At 38.1% G+C, this 12,117-nt stretch overlaps 1 protein-coding gene across 50 annotated transcripts in view; it reads left to right on the top strand.

Annotated features, from left to right (window-relative positions):
- Window positions 1-12,117, top strand: part of slo (calcium-activated potassium channel slo) — a 101,323-nt gene that overhangs the window by 59,165 nt on the left and 30,041 nt on the right. For 16 of the 50 annotated variants that reach the window (XM_089071756.1, XM_089071752.1, XM_089071751.1 and 13 more), the window contains 5 exons: window positions 2,839-2,949; window positions 4,913-5,018; window positions 7,453-7,605; window positions 7,830-7,985; window positions 8,433-8,569. In XM_089071756.1, coding sequence (XP_088927882.1) covers window positions 2,839-2,949; window positions 4,913-5,018; window positions 7,453-7,605; window positions 7,830-7,985; window positions 8,433-8,569 — 663 coding nt within the window. Of the gene's footprint in view, window positions 1-2,838; window positions 2,950-3,728; window positions 3,835-4,912; window positions 5,019-7,452; window positions 7,606-7,829; window positions 7,986-8,432; window positions 8,570-11,771; window positions 11,885-12,117 lie in introns of all 50 variants that reach the window. The other 34 variants (XM_089071773.1, XM_089071760.1, XM_089071766.1 and 31 more) reach the window with 6 other exon arrangements.

The following is a 12,117-nucleotide window of genomic DNA, read 5'->3' as shown; positions in this document are numbered from 1 at the left end:
CACAGACCTACCTACCACACTCAGCAACTGGTGTTAGCTTGTTTGTTCACACCGATCGCACTTGAGACAAATACGGCTTGTCGCGGCTCGACATATAACATAAGCGTAGAACAGAAGACAAATGAAGATACATGGAAAAATTAACAAGAATTTTTTTTTACTGTAAAATCTCGAAATATTAATTTTATCAAAAATTATTATAAATTTTATAGATGAGACATTCTATGCTATACATCTCTCGCGGATAAATTGTGCCGTCTTAAGTAGGCTTTAACAAGAAATGTCATGTCCAGATCAGGCTTGTTTAATGCTTTTACTTGATTAATCAATATTATAGTTGTTACGTCGACTGTGAACTGCGCTTTTAAGGAAGTCTAAATTGAGATGACACAGATAGTATATTCCGTCGTAAATGAATGTTGACAACTTTGAGATAAACGACGCAGTTGCGTGTCGCGTATTAGGAAGCCACAGAAATTCGTATAACACATCTTGATTTAATTATTCGATATACGTAGATGCATCATGGTTGAACAATCTTATTGCCGTTAAACGGACCGCGCGCTTTGAAATATCAAGCTGTATTTCTCTCCAAGTGCAAGGGGTTAACGTCCAGCATGTATCCTGCATTATTCGAACAATTGAATGCATATATTATATATGTACATACACATATATATATATATATATATATATATATATATATAAACCTAATGTCGTATCACTTCAGTGTAATAATCTTGATGTTTTAGACAGTATTAATGATCGTTTTTGGGTATTCGTAAATTTTTAAATGAAGAAAAATGAGAAAAATGGAGAAGGAAGTACTACATAAATAAATATATGTATATTATTGAGACTGTTGGTCTCATATGTAGCTCAGGGAGTCTGATGGAGGAGATCCTCGGTTGGCCAAAATAACTAACATAGATCAGGGACGACAGAGCTTTCTATCATTTACAATTAGCGCAAATGTGGCTGTGATCTTTCATAAGATGGAATTACACGACAACAATACGCTGACCGCATCATCAGTCGAGTATCTTATTCAAATATAATACATGCGCCTACGATCAAGAAACGATATATAAATATTCAGGCACACACGATAGTAATAACCCAGAAGAGCTTTGTTGTGTGTAATGAAAAATGTTCCGCGGAAATTACCGTTGCCATTTTTAGCGGTCTTTTACGATTTGTATCATCCGTGCATGATTTCTCATCAATGTTCCATTAATACCGATCGAATACTGATTTAATAAATCAATTTTAATTTTAATTCTAATCGAATGATATCATAGGCGGGCTTAATAAATTAAATATTCTCAGTGCATAGAGACATACCCGATAAAACGACCGCAGCAGACACGCTATAATCGTGCGTTATAATTTCACGTCACGGGAATTCGGACTTTCATTGTATGAACGCGTATGAGCATCCTCGCATCCTCAATCGGAGATCGAGATATGACAACGGGCGTCCAATTTACAACACATCCACGTTACTCCCGTCAGATTTTCGATCCGACAGCGGTCGACATATAAAAACGATTTGTAACAGCTCACATCCACGACACACGCTCACATCTTGACACGCATATATAATACGTCGGACCTCATATACATTTAAAGCAAAAATAACCAGTAATACCTGGACATTATCGGACTTGCGTTGAATTCAGTAGCGCCTTTCGCGCAAAACACGCATAAAAGAGGTATAACAACACGCGATTGTTGCGTGATAAGGCGAGTCGCATGATACGAAAAGGCTACTGAGTTCACGATGGAGCGAATGTTAGACATCACCGAGTAGATAATATTAAGCATGAAATATTAAATATCGAATTCCACTACTTTTTTTTTGCAAATTCGTTAATTAAATTTAGTCTTACCTGTTATATGGCACTTAAGAGTAGGAATATATCTCACACTATTGTACACACAGCACGTAGAAATTACACATGTAGTGTCTTGTGCTTGACACACATATATATATATATATATATATATATATATATATTTATATATATATGACGACATACAACTAATACGAATGAGCTTCTCGTGCACTCGTGCGTATTTGATCTAACATTTATCAGCACTGAACTGTGTATGTATAACTGTATACCTAGCGCTATTAACTTATTTAGGTGTGTGTGTGTATAGTCAGTTGGTTAAAATCGAATCCAATTCTTAACGCAACTTTGGTAAGTTCAGCTCACTGATTTATTATTTATCTTAAATAGAATACACTCTTTCGGAGCGCGCGTTATTCGAGTGCCGAGTAATTTTTATTATTCTTTTTTATTATTTTTGACTAAATTTCTCTCTCTTGAAATAAGCTTGACTGTCGAATCAATTTTATGACGAATCATTGAGTTCCATATATTTTGAAGAACGACGATTAATATAAATTTATGTTTTATTTTCTTTTTCCAAAAACTATATTGTGTTGATAAATATAACTAATTTAAATATAACTAACTTTTAACAAAGTAAAATAAAGGCAGGTTTAATCTTATTGTGGCAGCAGACTAAAATGGCACGAAAGGAAAAAAAATAATTTCCCATCAGCATCAACGTCTCTCTCTTCTAGCTCTTCCTGCTTGCAATTACTTATCCGTTTTCAAGCTTATTTAACAGATGGGATAGATTTAAATGAGTAAAAATCGCAGCGGAAGAGAGAAGAATTTAATTGGGTCCGTAGTTAACATATATGTAATACTTAGAACGCGTGTATATGGTAGTTGCTTGAGAGAATTTCCTTTTCTTTTCCTATATCATCCATTAATATTGCCCTTTTAAGAATGTCATCTAATCTACTCGTTATGTTGGCAGACATATTGTTGTGTGCGGCCACATCACCTACGAATCGGTTTCGCACTTCCTCAAGGATTTTCTACACGAGGATCGTGAGGACGTCGATGTAGAAGTTGTCTTCTTGCATAGGTATGATCGCTGCTTTTGTAAAACTGACATTTCTGACGATTGAAGCGCGGCGTTTAACCCTTTCGATATTACCGATAGATCGTATATCTTATGGCTTGTGGGTAATTTTGAAAGGATTGCCATTTAATGTAAATATGTCTTATGAAATTTATCTCTCATACATTTGATCATCTCGCATCGTTAATCAGTTTTCTCTATCATCAATGTGTGCGTATCACAATTGGTTGAATTTTTACTTTACAACACTCCAGTACATGCAATACTCCACTATACAATAACACAATATTGCAGTTATATTTTTACAGGTAATAGAGATCTTGCATTTTATTCCAATAAATTATACAGTTATATTCATAACAGTTTATTTGTACGTAAACAAAACTGTTACTCGTTGATTATCACAACAACTTTACCAGAGTACTTCTCAAACATTTTTATATTATTTCTTCATTATTTCTCTGATGTACTAAATAACATTTTTTTTCTGTGTTGTTTTTTGTTCTGTGTACCCACGATTCCGTGGTGAGTATACGTCACTCATCGACGGTCAAGAGATTTTTCTGTCGCCAAGCGACTCAAAGCGATCAGACTCTATTAGCTTCGCGTTTTATCAACCGTAAAATTTCGTTATTCTAGTAATATTTCAAATTACAAATAAAGGTGCATCATCAAAGAATCGGATTGTCCAATAGTACGAAGAATACGTGAGAAAGCCACGTTCCACGGTCACCCGTGTAGTCTGATCGCTATAGTCGTAAGGAGTGGTTTGTGTTTTTCAGGAAAGAACCGGATCTCGAATTGGAGGGTCTCCTGAAGAGGCATTACACAACCGTGGAGTTTTTTCAGGGCACCATGATGAATGCTGTGGATCTGGAGCGCGTCAAGGTACCCTGAACCCTAGAACAACCACCATACGAAAACCTCCACCAATCAACCAACCCTCCATCAATGCCCTCCACGTGGCCGCTCGCGCTTCTTGTTTCCTTGCAGTTTTTTAGGTTATTACACGGTTATTCGCCTGGGTATAACACGCCGTGATGGTCGATCGATATTTATATATATATATATATATATATATATACTTATGTATCTCTTATGCATATATAAATTAACTATATTTACGTACATATATATTTATGTCACACGTTATGCAGTCTCATGTTGATATATAATCGCTATCATTACTTCTTCTAGAATTTCTTGTATCTGATGATTCGTGCGTACGCATACGTCCACGGATCACACCGAATGCTCGCTACATTCTTTAGATTTTATCTCTCTTTTTTTTATTTTTTAATTTTCATTCTATTTCTCTTTCTCTTTCTTCTTTCTCTCATGAGTTGAGCTGTCCGGTGCTCCATGATTGAAAAGGCAAGGCCGACGTCTTGGGTCGTCGAGGCACACTTTTCTACGGTTTTTCGCAAATTCGACGATTGTTCACACAAAATGGTGCTTTCGTGTACTGATGAATACAGAAACAATGCAACACCGGACGGCGAAAGATATACATACGTATTTATATATACACATATATATACATATATATATTTACGTAGAAAGCAACCGCCTGCGACTGCATGGTATGCTGTATTGAGCTATGGAGCCGACTCAGCGCTGCAGTAGAGACTTTATTTAGAAATTTATTATTATATATCAGCGTACTCGTCTCCTTTGAAGATGAGTTCGTATAATTTAATCAATCTGCCAATATATTCGGCTTTATTAAAATGGAAATTATCAAATTGACGAATCGAACGGACGAACACGGCATATAACTTTCTCTCAAAGGTAGCGAGCACGCACTTGAATTTGTATTACTCATTTACGTTCTAACGAAATCTCCACCGACTTCTCTGTCGGTCTACTGCTCAACGATATTCTCGCAAAAAAGGACGCGACCGTCGACATCTGAGGTGAATGTTATTTATAAAAGGAATCGTATCATTTTGTCGGATCCGTTCAGGAAACCGCCTGATCTCGAACTGGAAGGACTGTTCAAGCGGCACTTCACCACCGTGGAGTTCTTTCAGGGGACCATCATGAACCCGATTGATCTACAGCGGGTTAAGGTGAGTTTGTTATCACGGTTGAACAATTTACGTCTTCAATACAAGATATGCGCATTACTATATATATATATATATATATATATATATATATATATATATATATATACCTCATAAACAGCTCTCTATCTTCTTATAACACGGTCCCCACTTTTTACTCTTACAATATTTCTACCTTCCTTCTCTATGTTTGGCGTCCTGTGACCCATCGGATCGTCATATCTTGGAGCGCACGGTACCAGTATTTTCGCGTATGGTTAATATTATCTTGAGCCATGTCAAAATCTCGTTCTGAAATCTCATTAATTTCATCATCCTTTAGATAGATTTTTTTTATCTTTAAATTTACATAAAAAACAAAATTTCTAGAACGAGAGAAAAGTGTTTAGTCGAAAAATTATGAGTACATATGTTCGGAATAAATATTTCCGTGCATCGCATATATTGCCTCCTTTCCGTATGTACTTACATATGTAAATTCGCAAAAGCTCGAAACGATACTTGCAGACAATGTAAGCAAACCGTGATATTCGCGTAGTCCGATAGAAAAATCGATGGCGTGAAAGTAGCGATGTTACAGCTGCTACCGTGGGCGATCGGTAGACGTTCGGGAAATGACGTTGTGTCGATAACAAACGCTATTGTTCCAGGATGTTTGTTGCCTGTATGTTTCCCTTTATGCTCGTACACATTGACGATGTCACACCACGATACCTCATCGGCGCGTCTTCGTATGCTGTCGTCCGCTTTCGTGTCTCGTCAATTTGCGATGGCTGGTCTCGGGGATTCGATCAATTATTCGCGAGATTTTATATAGAACAATTAAGGATGCGGACCTGAGAATGCCCACGATGAAAAACCCGATATTCGGCCCTTATGCTTGCTTGAGTAACGTCGTCCCTATCTAAAAGTCTCTATCTATCTGTCTGTCTCTATCTATCTTTTTTTGTCTATCTTATCTCCTCTTTTTATCAATACATATCCGGCAGCAAATCCGAGAGGAAAGCAACGTCAATTTCTCCCACACATAGACACATAAACACCTAAACATGGAAACCTTTATGCATATCCATTTACGTAAGAAAAGTCCCTTTAAGGTTGTAATGCATCCACTGGATAGACCCATGCCTGCTGTCGACCCGAGTGGGTAAGTGCCCGTGTATTTCTCGTGGAGAGATTGGTTTACCAGACGATTACTTTCCAGACGGTAGTTTCTGTTAGAGACTTAGTATCTGGTGGGATAGTTGATCGTGGTATCTGTTAAGTGTATCGATCCTGCATTGATGAAGACGGGACGGTACGTTCTCTGTTTGTGTAGTTCCTTTTTACACAACCGAGGTTAATGCCAACATCTTGTTAGCCGATAGATTTAGCATGTAGATAGAGGCGCTTCTCCATTATTCAGACGTATATAAAACCTAGACGAACCGACTGACCTCCACCCCTTGATGATCGATTATGTTTGTATATCCAAGGAATGTGTCATGTAGAGGCTCGCTTTCATATTTTCGATCATTGTTCGAATCGTGTGACTGGTCGAAGGTGCGCACGAAGGACATTTCAGAGACATTTACGTCTCGCTAACTTTGCAAATTTTTATGTCGTTTGACCAAAATGAATTTCTTTATTATACTGTTCATTCTAGCATATTTAATTGTATCTTGCACAGAATTCAAAAATTGTAAATTTACAAATAAAATTCGTCAATCTGTTTAATATTGACAATGGTTAAATGTGAAATTAGTAACAAATGTACTACTTGAATAATAAAAAAATAATAATAATTGGCAATCAAGTAATGTATATGAAGTATATATTTATGAAATTTAGACTTAATATTAAATTATCATAATTTTAATTAAGTTAATTTCACTTGTCAACTCTACTAGCCGTGCGAATCTTCGATATTAAGTAGCATTGTTGTCTTATTGAATGCTTTTATATGACTTTTATATTGTAGATGCATATCCCCACGGTTTTCTGTTTCTTACTATATTATATCTTCGACGATGCTGTCCATGTTCATCATATAATCCTTATAATTCGGAAAAAAAATCTGTGTTGTACGAATACGGAAAGAAGAGGTCACCATTTTTCAAATATAATCGTAGATCGACGATCCGTAGATTTAGCAGCTTACACGCACGATATTGATTTCGACGATCGCGACGCGTTTCAAATAATCGCTTTTCTCTTTGCTGTTAAATGGATACAATTTTATTCATTCTAACGATTTTATTAATTGATTCACCAATAATTTTTATCTTTTTTGCTCCATTCTATTTTCGAGTATATATATTTGTGGAGCAACTTCCTATTGTATTTTGCTATTGCTTTAAGACCAACGTCCTGCCCAATATACATTTTCCCCCCTCTATTAATCAATTACAAACGGAGTAACGAACGACATAAAACGGATTGTCTCGATGCTTTTTAGGTACACGAGGCAGACGCGTGCTTGGTACTGGCGAACAAGTACTGCCAGGACCCGGACGCGGAAGACGCGGCGAACATCATGCGCGTAATCTCCATCAAGAACTATTCAGATGACATTCGCGTTATCATTCAATTAATGCAGTATCACAACAAGGTAACCGCTGTCGAGCAAGACAATTAGATGCTCGTCGATAAATCTATCTTTAAATGCAAAATGCGATTTACAGGATATAAGTTGATGTTCAACTTTTTGATATTTTAGTTCGTTAAAATCTACGATTTGTACATATATCCTTCAAGAATATTGTTTCTTTTTATAGTGATTCCACGTTTTTATTGATGATTACTTCTCACCCTGTCAACCGGATTGTGTTCCAGGCCTACTTACTAAACATTCCATCGTGGGACTGGAAGCAGGGTGACGACGTTATATGCCTAGCGGAGTTGAAACTAGGTTTCATCGCGCAGTCCTGCCTTGCGCCTGGATTCAGCACAATGATGGCCAATCTCTTCGCCATGCGTTCCTTTAAGACGGTCAGTAAATCGTCGTTCTCCGGCAGTCCACCTGCCACTTAGTCTATGCATGTCTGAACGCTATTCCTCGTATAGGTCTTTGTTACGATCGGACTGTTCACAGTGATCGCGTGTGCAAAAGAGATCTTATATCGTTAATCATATGTCCTGTTCGCGAAACCTACTGTTGATCTTGCGATCACTTGCGTTCAAGCGCACGAACTCCTTGGCTATAAAACGGCAGATGTTTGACATCCTTATCGATAAGATTATTCTTAACAACTCTTTCCCGGCAAACCGTGTAAATTGTTATTCTTTCGCGCGCTTACTTCATTGCGCGAATCGCGGAAGCGACGAATGATTCGCTTCACGTCACGTCACGTCGCGACCGGAAGTAGTCGGGCACGAGCACCTCACTGTGGACATACGCGCACAATCCGTACATGCATAGGAGCGTGTGTGATTTAGAAATGGTTGGTTGATTGGTACCAGTCGCCCGATATGCAGGCTTGGCAGAATGACTACCTGCGTGGAACCGGAATGGAGATGTACACCGAGACACTGAGCCCTACCTTCATTGGAATGCCCTTTGCGAAAGCTACTGAGTAAGTCGGTCTATGGATCAATCCAACATCCATGATATGAGCAGATACGCGCATACGTCTGATTCAAGAGACAGGACCGCGTTCAGGACGGAATCGATCTTTCGTTCGATCGCCATCGCTGATCCACCGTGTTTGATCTCGTGTCTGTGCTGTGTCCGCTGTTTCCTGTGCTCCCTCGCTTCGTCATAGTGATGTTTCTTCTTGTTACGCGGTTGTAAGATACGCCACCGCGGGAGACGTACGAAACCGTCGATACAACCGCTAATTCCGTATCAATAATGGTGTTGTGGCGCGCGTGTGATTATTTTTAATTCATGCTTCTTCAGCCAGTGACGCAGCAAACACGTGGCGTAGCGATCGATTTTGTCGTCTAACGAGGAAAATCAGGGGACCCGATCTCCCGCTATTTTTATGGACTTTTTGCATTGTATGTTGCGTTTTTATGCCGCAGAGGGATGCAAAATTAGAAACTTAGATGAGATAGTTTCATAAGCAGAATCTTCTTACACATCTTATATTAGATTTTGTTGCCTCGTCTCTTCAGCAATGATTAAATAATGAAAAAAAAGATATTTCTGACTGATCATCATACATTGAAGCGATAATCAATATCTCCCTATAATCGTGCAAGTTGAAAAACAGATACGAATTTATAGAATAATACGAATTTTATTTAGACTGAATTCGAGAAACTTAAATGGTAAATTGATTTTTTAATAATTTTTATAAATAAATATATATGAGAGATAAATAAATATATATGTTTGTTGAATATATTACATTAATTTCTTTTTTTTTTCTTTCTTAAATTATCTAAACATAAATATTAATATAAGAATATTCAACTGTCAAAAATGAAATATAACAGAATTTTTCAATGAAATAATAAGTTATTTAAAAATTATAACTGATAAATAAATGTTAAACTTGTAAATTTCAATTACGAAGTTAAGCTAATTCCACTTATTCTCGACTTATGTTAAATTTCTCTGCAGTCATGTAAGAACTTCATGGAAAAATGGATGACTCTTCTACTCGTTGCTGTGAGACACGAATGAAACTCTTGGGGTTTTCGTCGCGCATAGCTCTATCATCCAGATGGAAATCTCGAGGGATACTCGAGCGAAGAATTCCTTTGAGCAAAAGTAGTAAAACTCGCGGAAATCGTCACCATCTATATTTCAGGCCCGTTTCGCGATCGTGTTAACGACGACAAAGTCACTTGAAAAAAGTCCGTGGTCTCTTGAATCGGAAAGAAAAAAGAAAGGGATGAAGCTTCGCCTCGCCTATGTCTCTCACTACGCTCCACTCCGCTATATACGTAAACGTATATTTATATATACGTGAATATACACATATACAATGGAGTGCACGAGCCTCCGCATATATATATATATTTATATGTGTGTATATTACAACATAATACGTGAACGTGTCTACTATACTGTACAAAACCATATCTGTGCTACACCTAATCGATGTAAACCATCCCTTCATCGCTTCAGTAACGTATCTGTTATTTTCACCCCTCTTCTGCAATTGATATATACATGTATCTTTGAAAGACTTGTAACAGTAACATTAATTAATAGACTAAGCGAATGAAAGGAGAAACGATTGACGATGACACAGCTTGATCTTGTTAGAGTTCGTTGAAAGCGTAGAGCATTCGGTGCCTTTGATGCGATTCTTGTTACAGTTTCCAGACCAGATCATGCTGGAGACTTTCCATAAAACTATTATAATGGCGGACGAGTATTTGGAGTAAATATGGCGGTCAGACCTCTCGTCAGCGGTGGAGTTGCTAGATTCATAGAGCAATCCTTTGATCCAAGTTTTGATGCCAGTCTCGCAACAATGTATTTACTGTTATACTGATTACTCGAGGAAGACGTTTCCTGACCAACGCACGAGCATATAATGTGGGCTTTTCGGTTACTACTTATACTGATTTTATAAAAATCAAGAGATGTGAAAGTGTAAAAGAAGTGAGATTCCTTTCTAAAATATTATACTTTTTGAAATAAAAGTAAAATGGAGAACGATTTCTCAAAGACTATCAATTTTTCAACAGCAACACTGCTTTTTATTTTGCGAAACTATTTGCAGATTGATCCCAGAAGAATATAAACACATGACAGTCAAAATATTGTACTATAAATCTAGAACTCTGAAAGCTATCGTCTTTTTGCTCCATCATAGAAAAACGATAGCTCCGACGAGTAGATCGAAGACGTGTCCTCGTCGTCGTTCGTATCAATAAAAGAGCATTCTTAGCGCGGACTTTCAAGTTCTACTATATATATATATACATACACTATACGAAGAGATCAACGTAATTGAAGAGCTTGTGTGTGCAAGTCTAGTCAGAGGAAGGAAAATGTGAGAAAAGGTCAGGCCTCAATCAATCGATAAATCGCCGAGATTGATGGGTGGGGTGGGATAGAGAATTTGGAAGAGATCAAGCACTCCGTGCGCCCCCGAGTATGCACACGTGTGCCTGTGAGTGAGTGTGAGTGTATGCGCGCGTGCTCGCCCCCGGAATTACGGCCTCTGGAATTTGATCGTTAACGGCGCTCGTTCGTTTCTGTGACGGTGATAATAACTCTCATCCTGGTCGGTCGCCATAATTGCGAAATGCATCATGTCGTGCACGATCGTCGTGCGTCGACATGACGCGAACCGCGCTACTCAGGATCAGCATCCCAAGCGTTTTCTGCTCTATATTCGGTAAAAAAAAAAAAAAATGATGCCCCTCTGGCAACATGAACGTATAAGAATGAAGTGTATCACAAGAACGTCTGGAAAGATGTCTCGATCGTTAGACGAAAAGTTCAGACATCTCTTGGATATCTTTTTCACTTTTGTGTTGTCTGTAAGGAAAAGCTTAGGAGTTCCAAGCCTTGTAGAAAATTAGCCCGTAATCAGATCTTTTCTTTTTTTTTTCTTTCTTTTTTTTTTTACAAAGTTGTTCAAGGAGTAAAACGTTGTGTTGTATAGATAAATTCTTTCAGACGGGCGTATCGATCGAACGATTCGCGGTTCCTCGTCTGCAAAACGATATATACGAAATGTCCCATTCCAGTTTTTTCTCCGGGAAGAGTAGCAGCTGACACGCAGCTGATGCTCTTCGCCGCGCGTCCACACGCGACGTGGATCATGAAAGTTTGATGACGTGGGGCCTGGTTGGTTGGTGTTTCAGTCGCCGGACACACAGGCGTGGCAGAATGATTACCTGCAGGGCACGGGCTGCGAGATGTACACGGAAACCCTGTCCCCGTCCTTTACCGGGATGACATTTCCCCAAGCCAGCGAGTAAGTTCGCTGCCAATGGCTGTCACATGTAAACGTACCGTACAGACACACTTTTACACAAATCACGTGACACAATACATATATATATATATATATTCAAAATTGACAATTATATGGACTGCCATACACATATAAGAGAAGAAAGAAGGAGAAATACAATACAGAAATATACATTTCTACCGACACCGTAATACTTTGTTACGAATTTCTTTCTTTTCTGTCTCTTTGTCTTT

The sequence above is a fragment of the Pogonomyrmex barbatus genome, unplaced genomic scaffold, assembly GCF_055798465.1.
Source record: "Pogonomyrmex barbatus isolate J1 unplaced genomic scaffold, ASM5579846v1 scaffold12, whole genome shotgun sequence".
Taxonomy (NCBI): Eukaryota; Metazoa; Arthropoda; class Insecta; order Hymenoptera; family Formicidae; genus Pogonomyrmex; species Pogonomyrmex barbatus.
The sequence above is the reverse complement of the archived record's forward strand: the minus strand, read 5'-3'. Positions and strand labels throughout refer to the sequence as shown.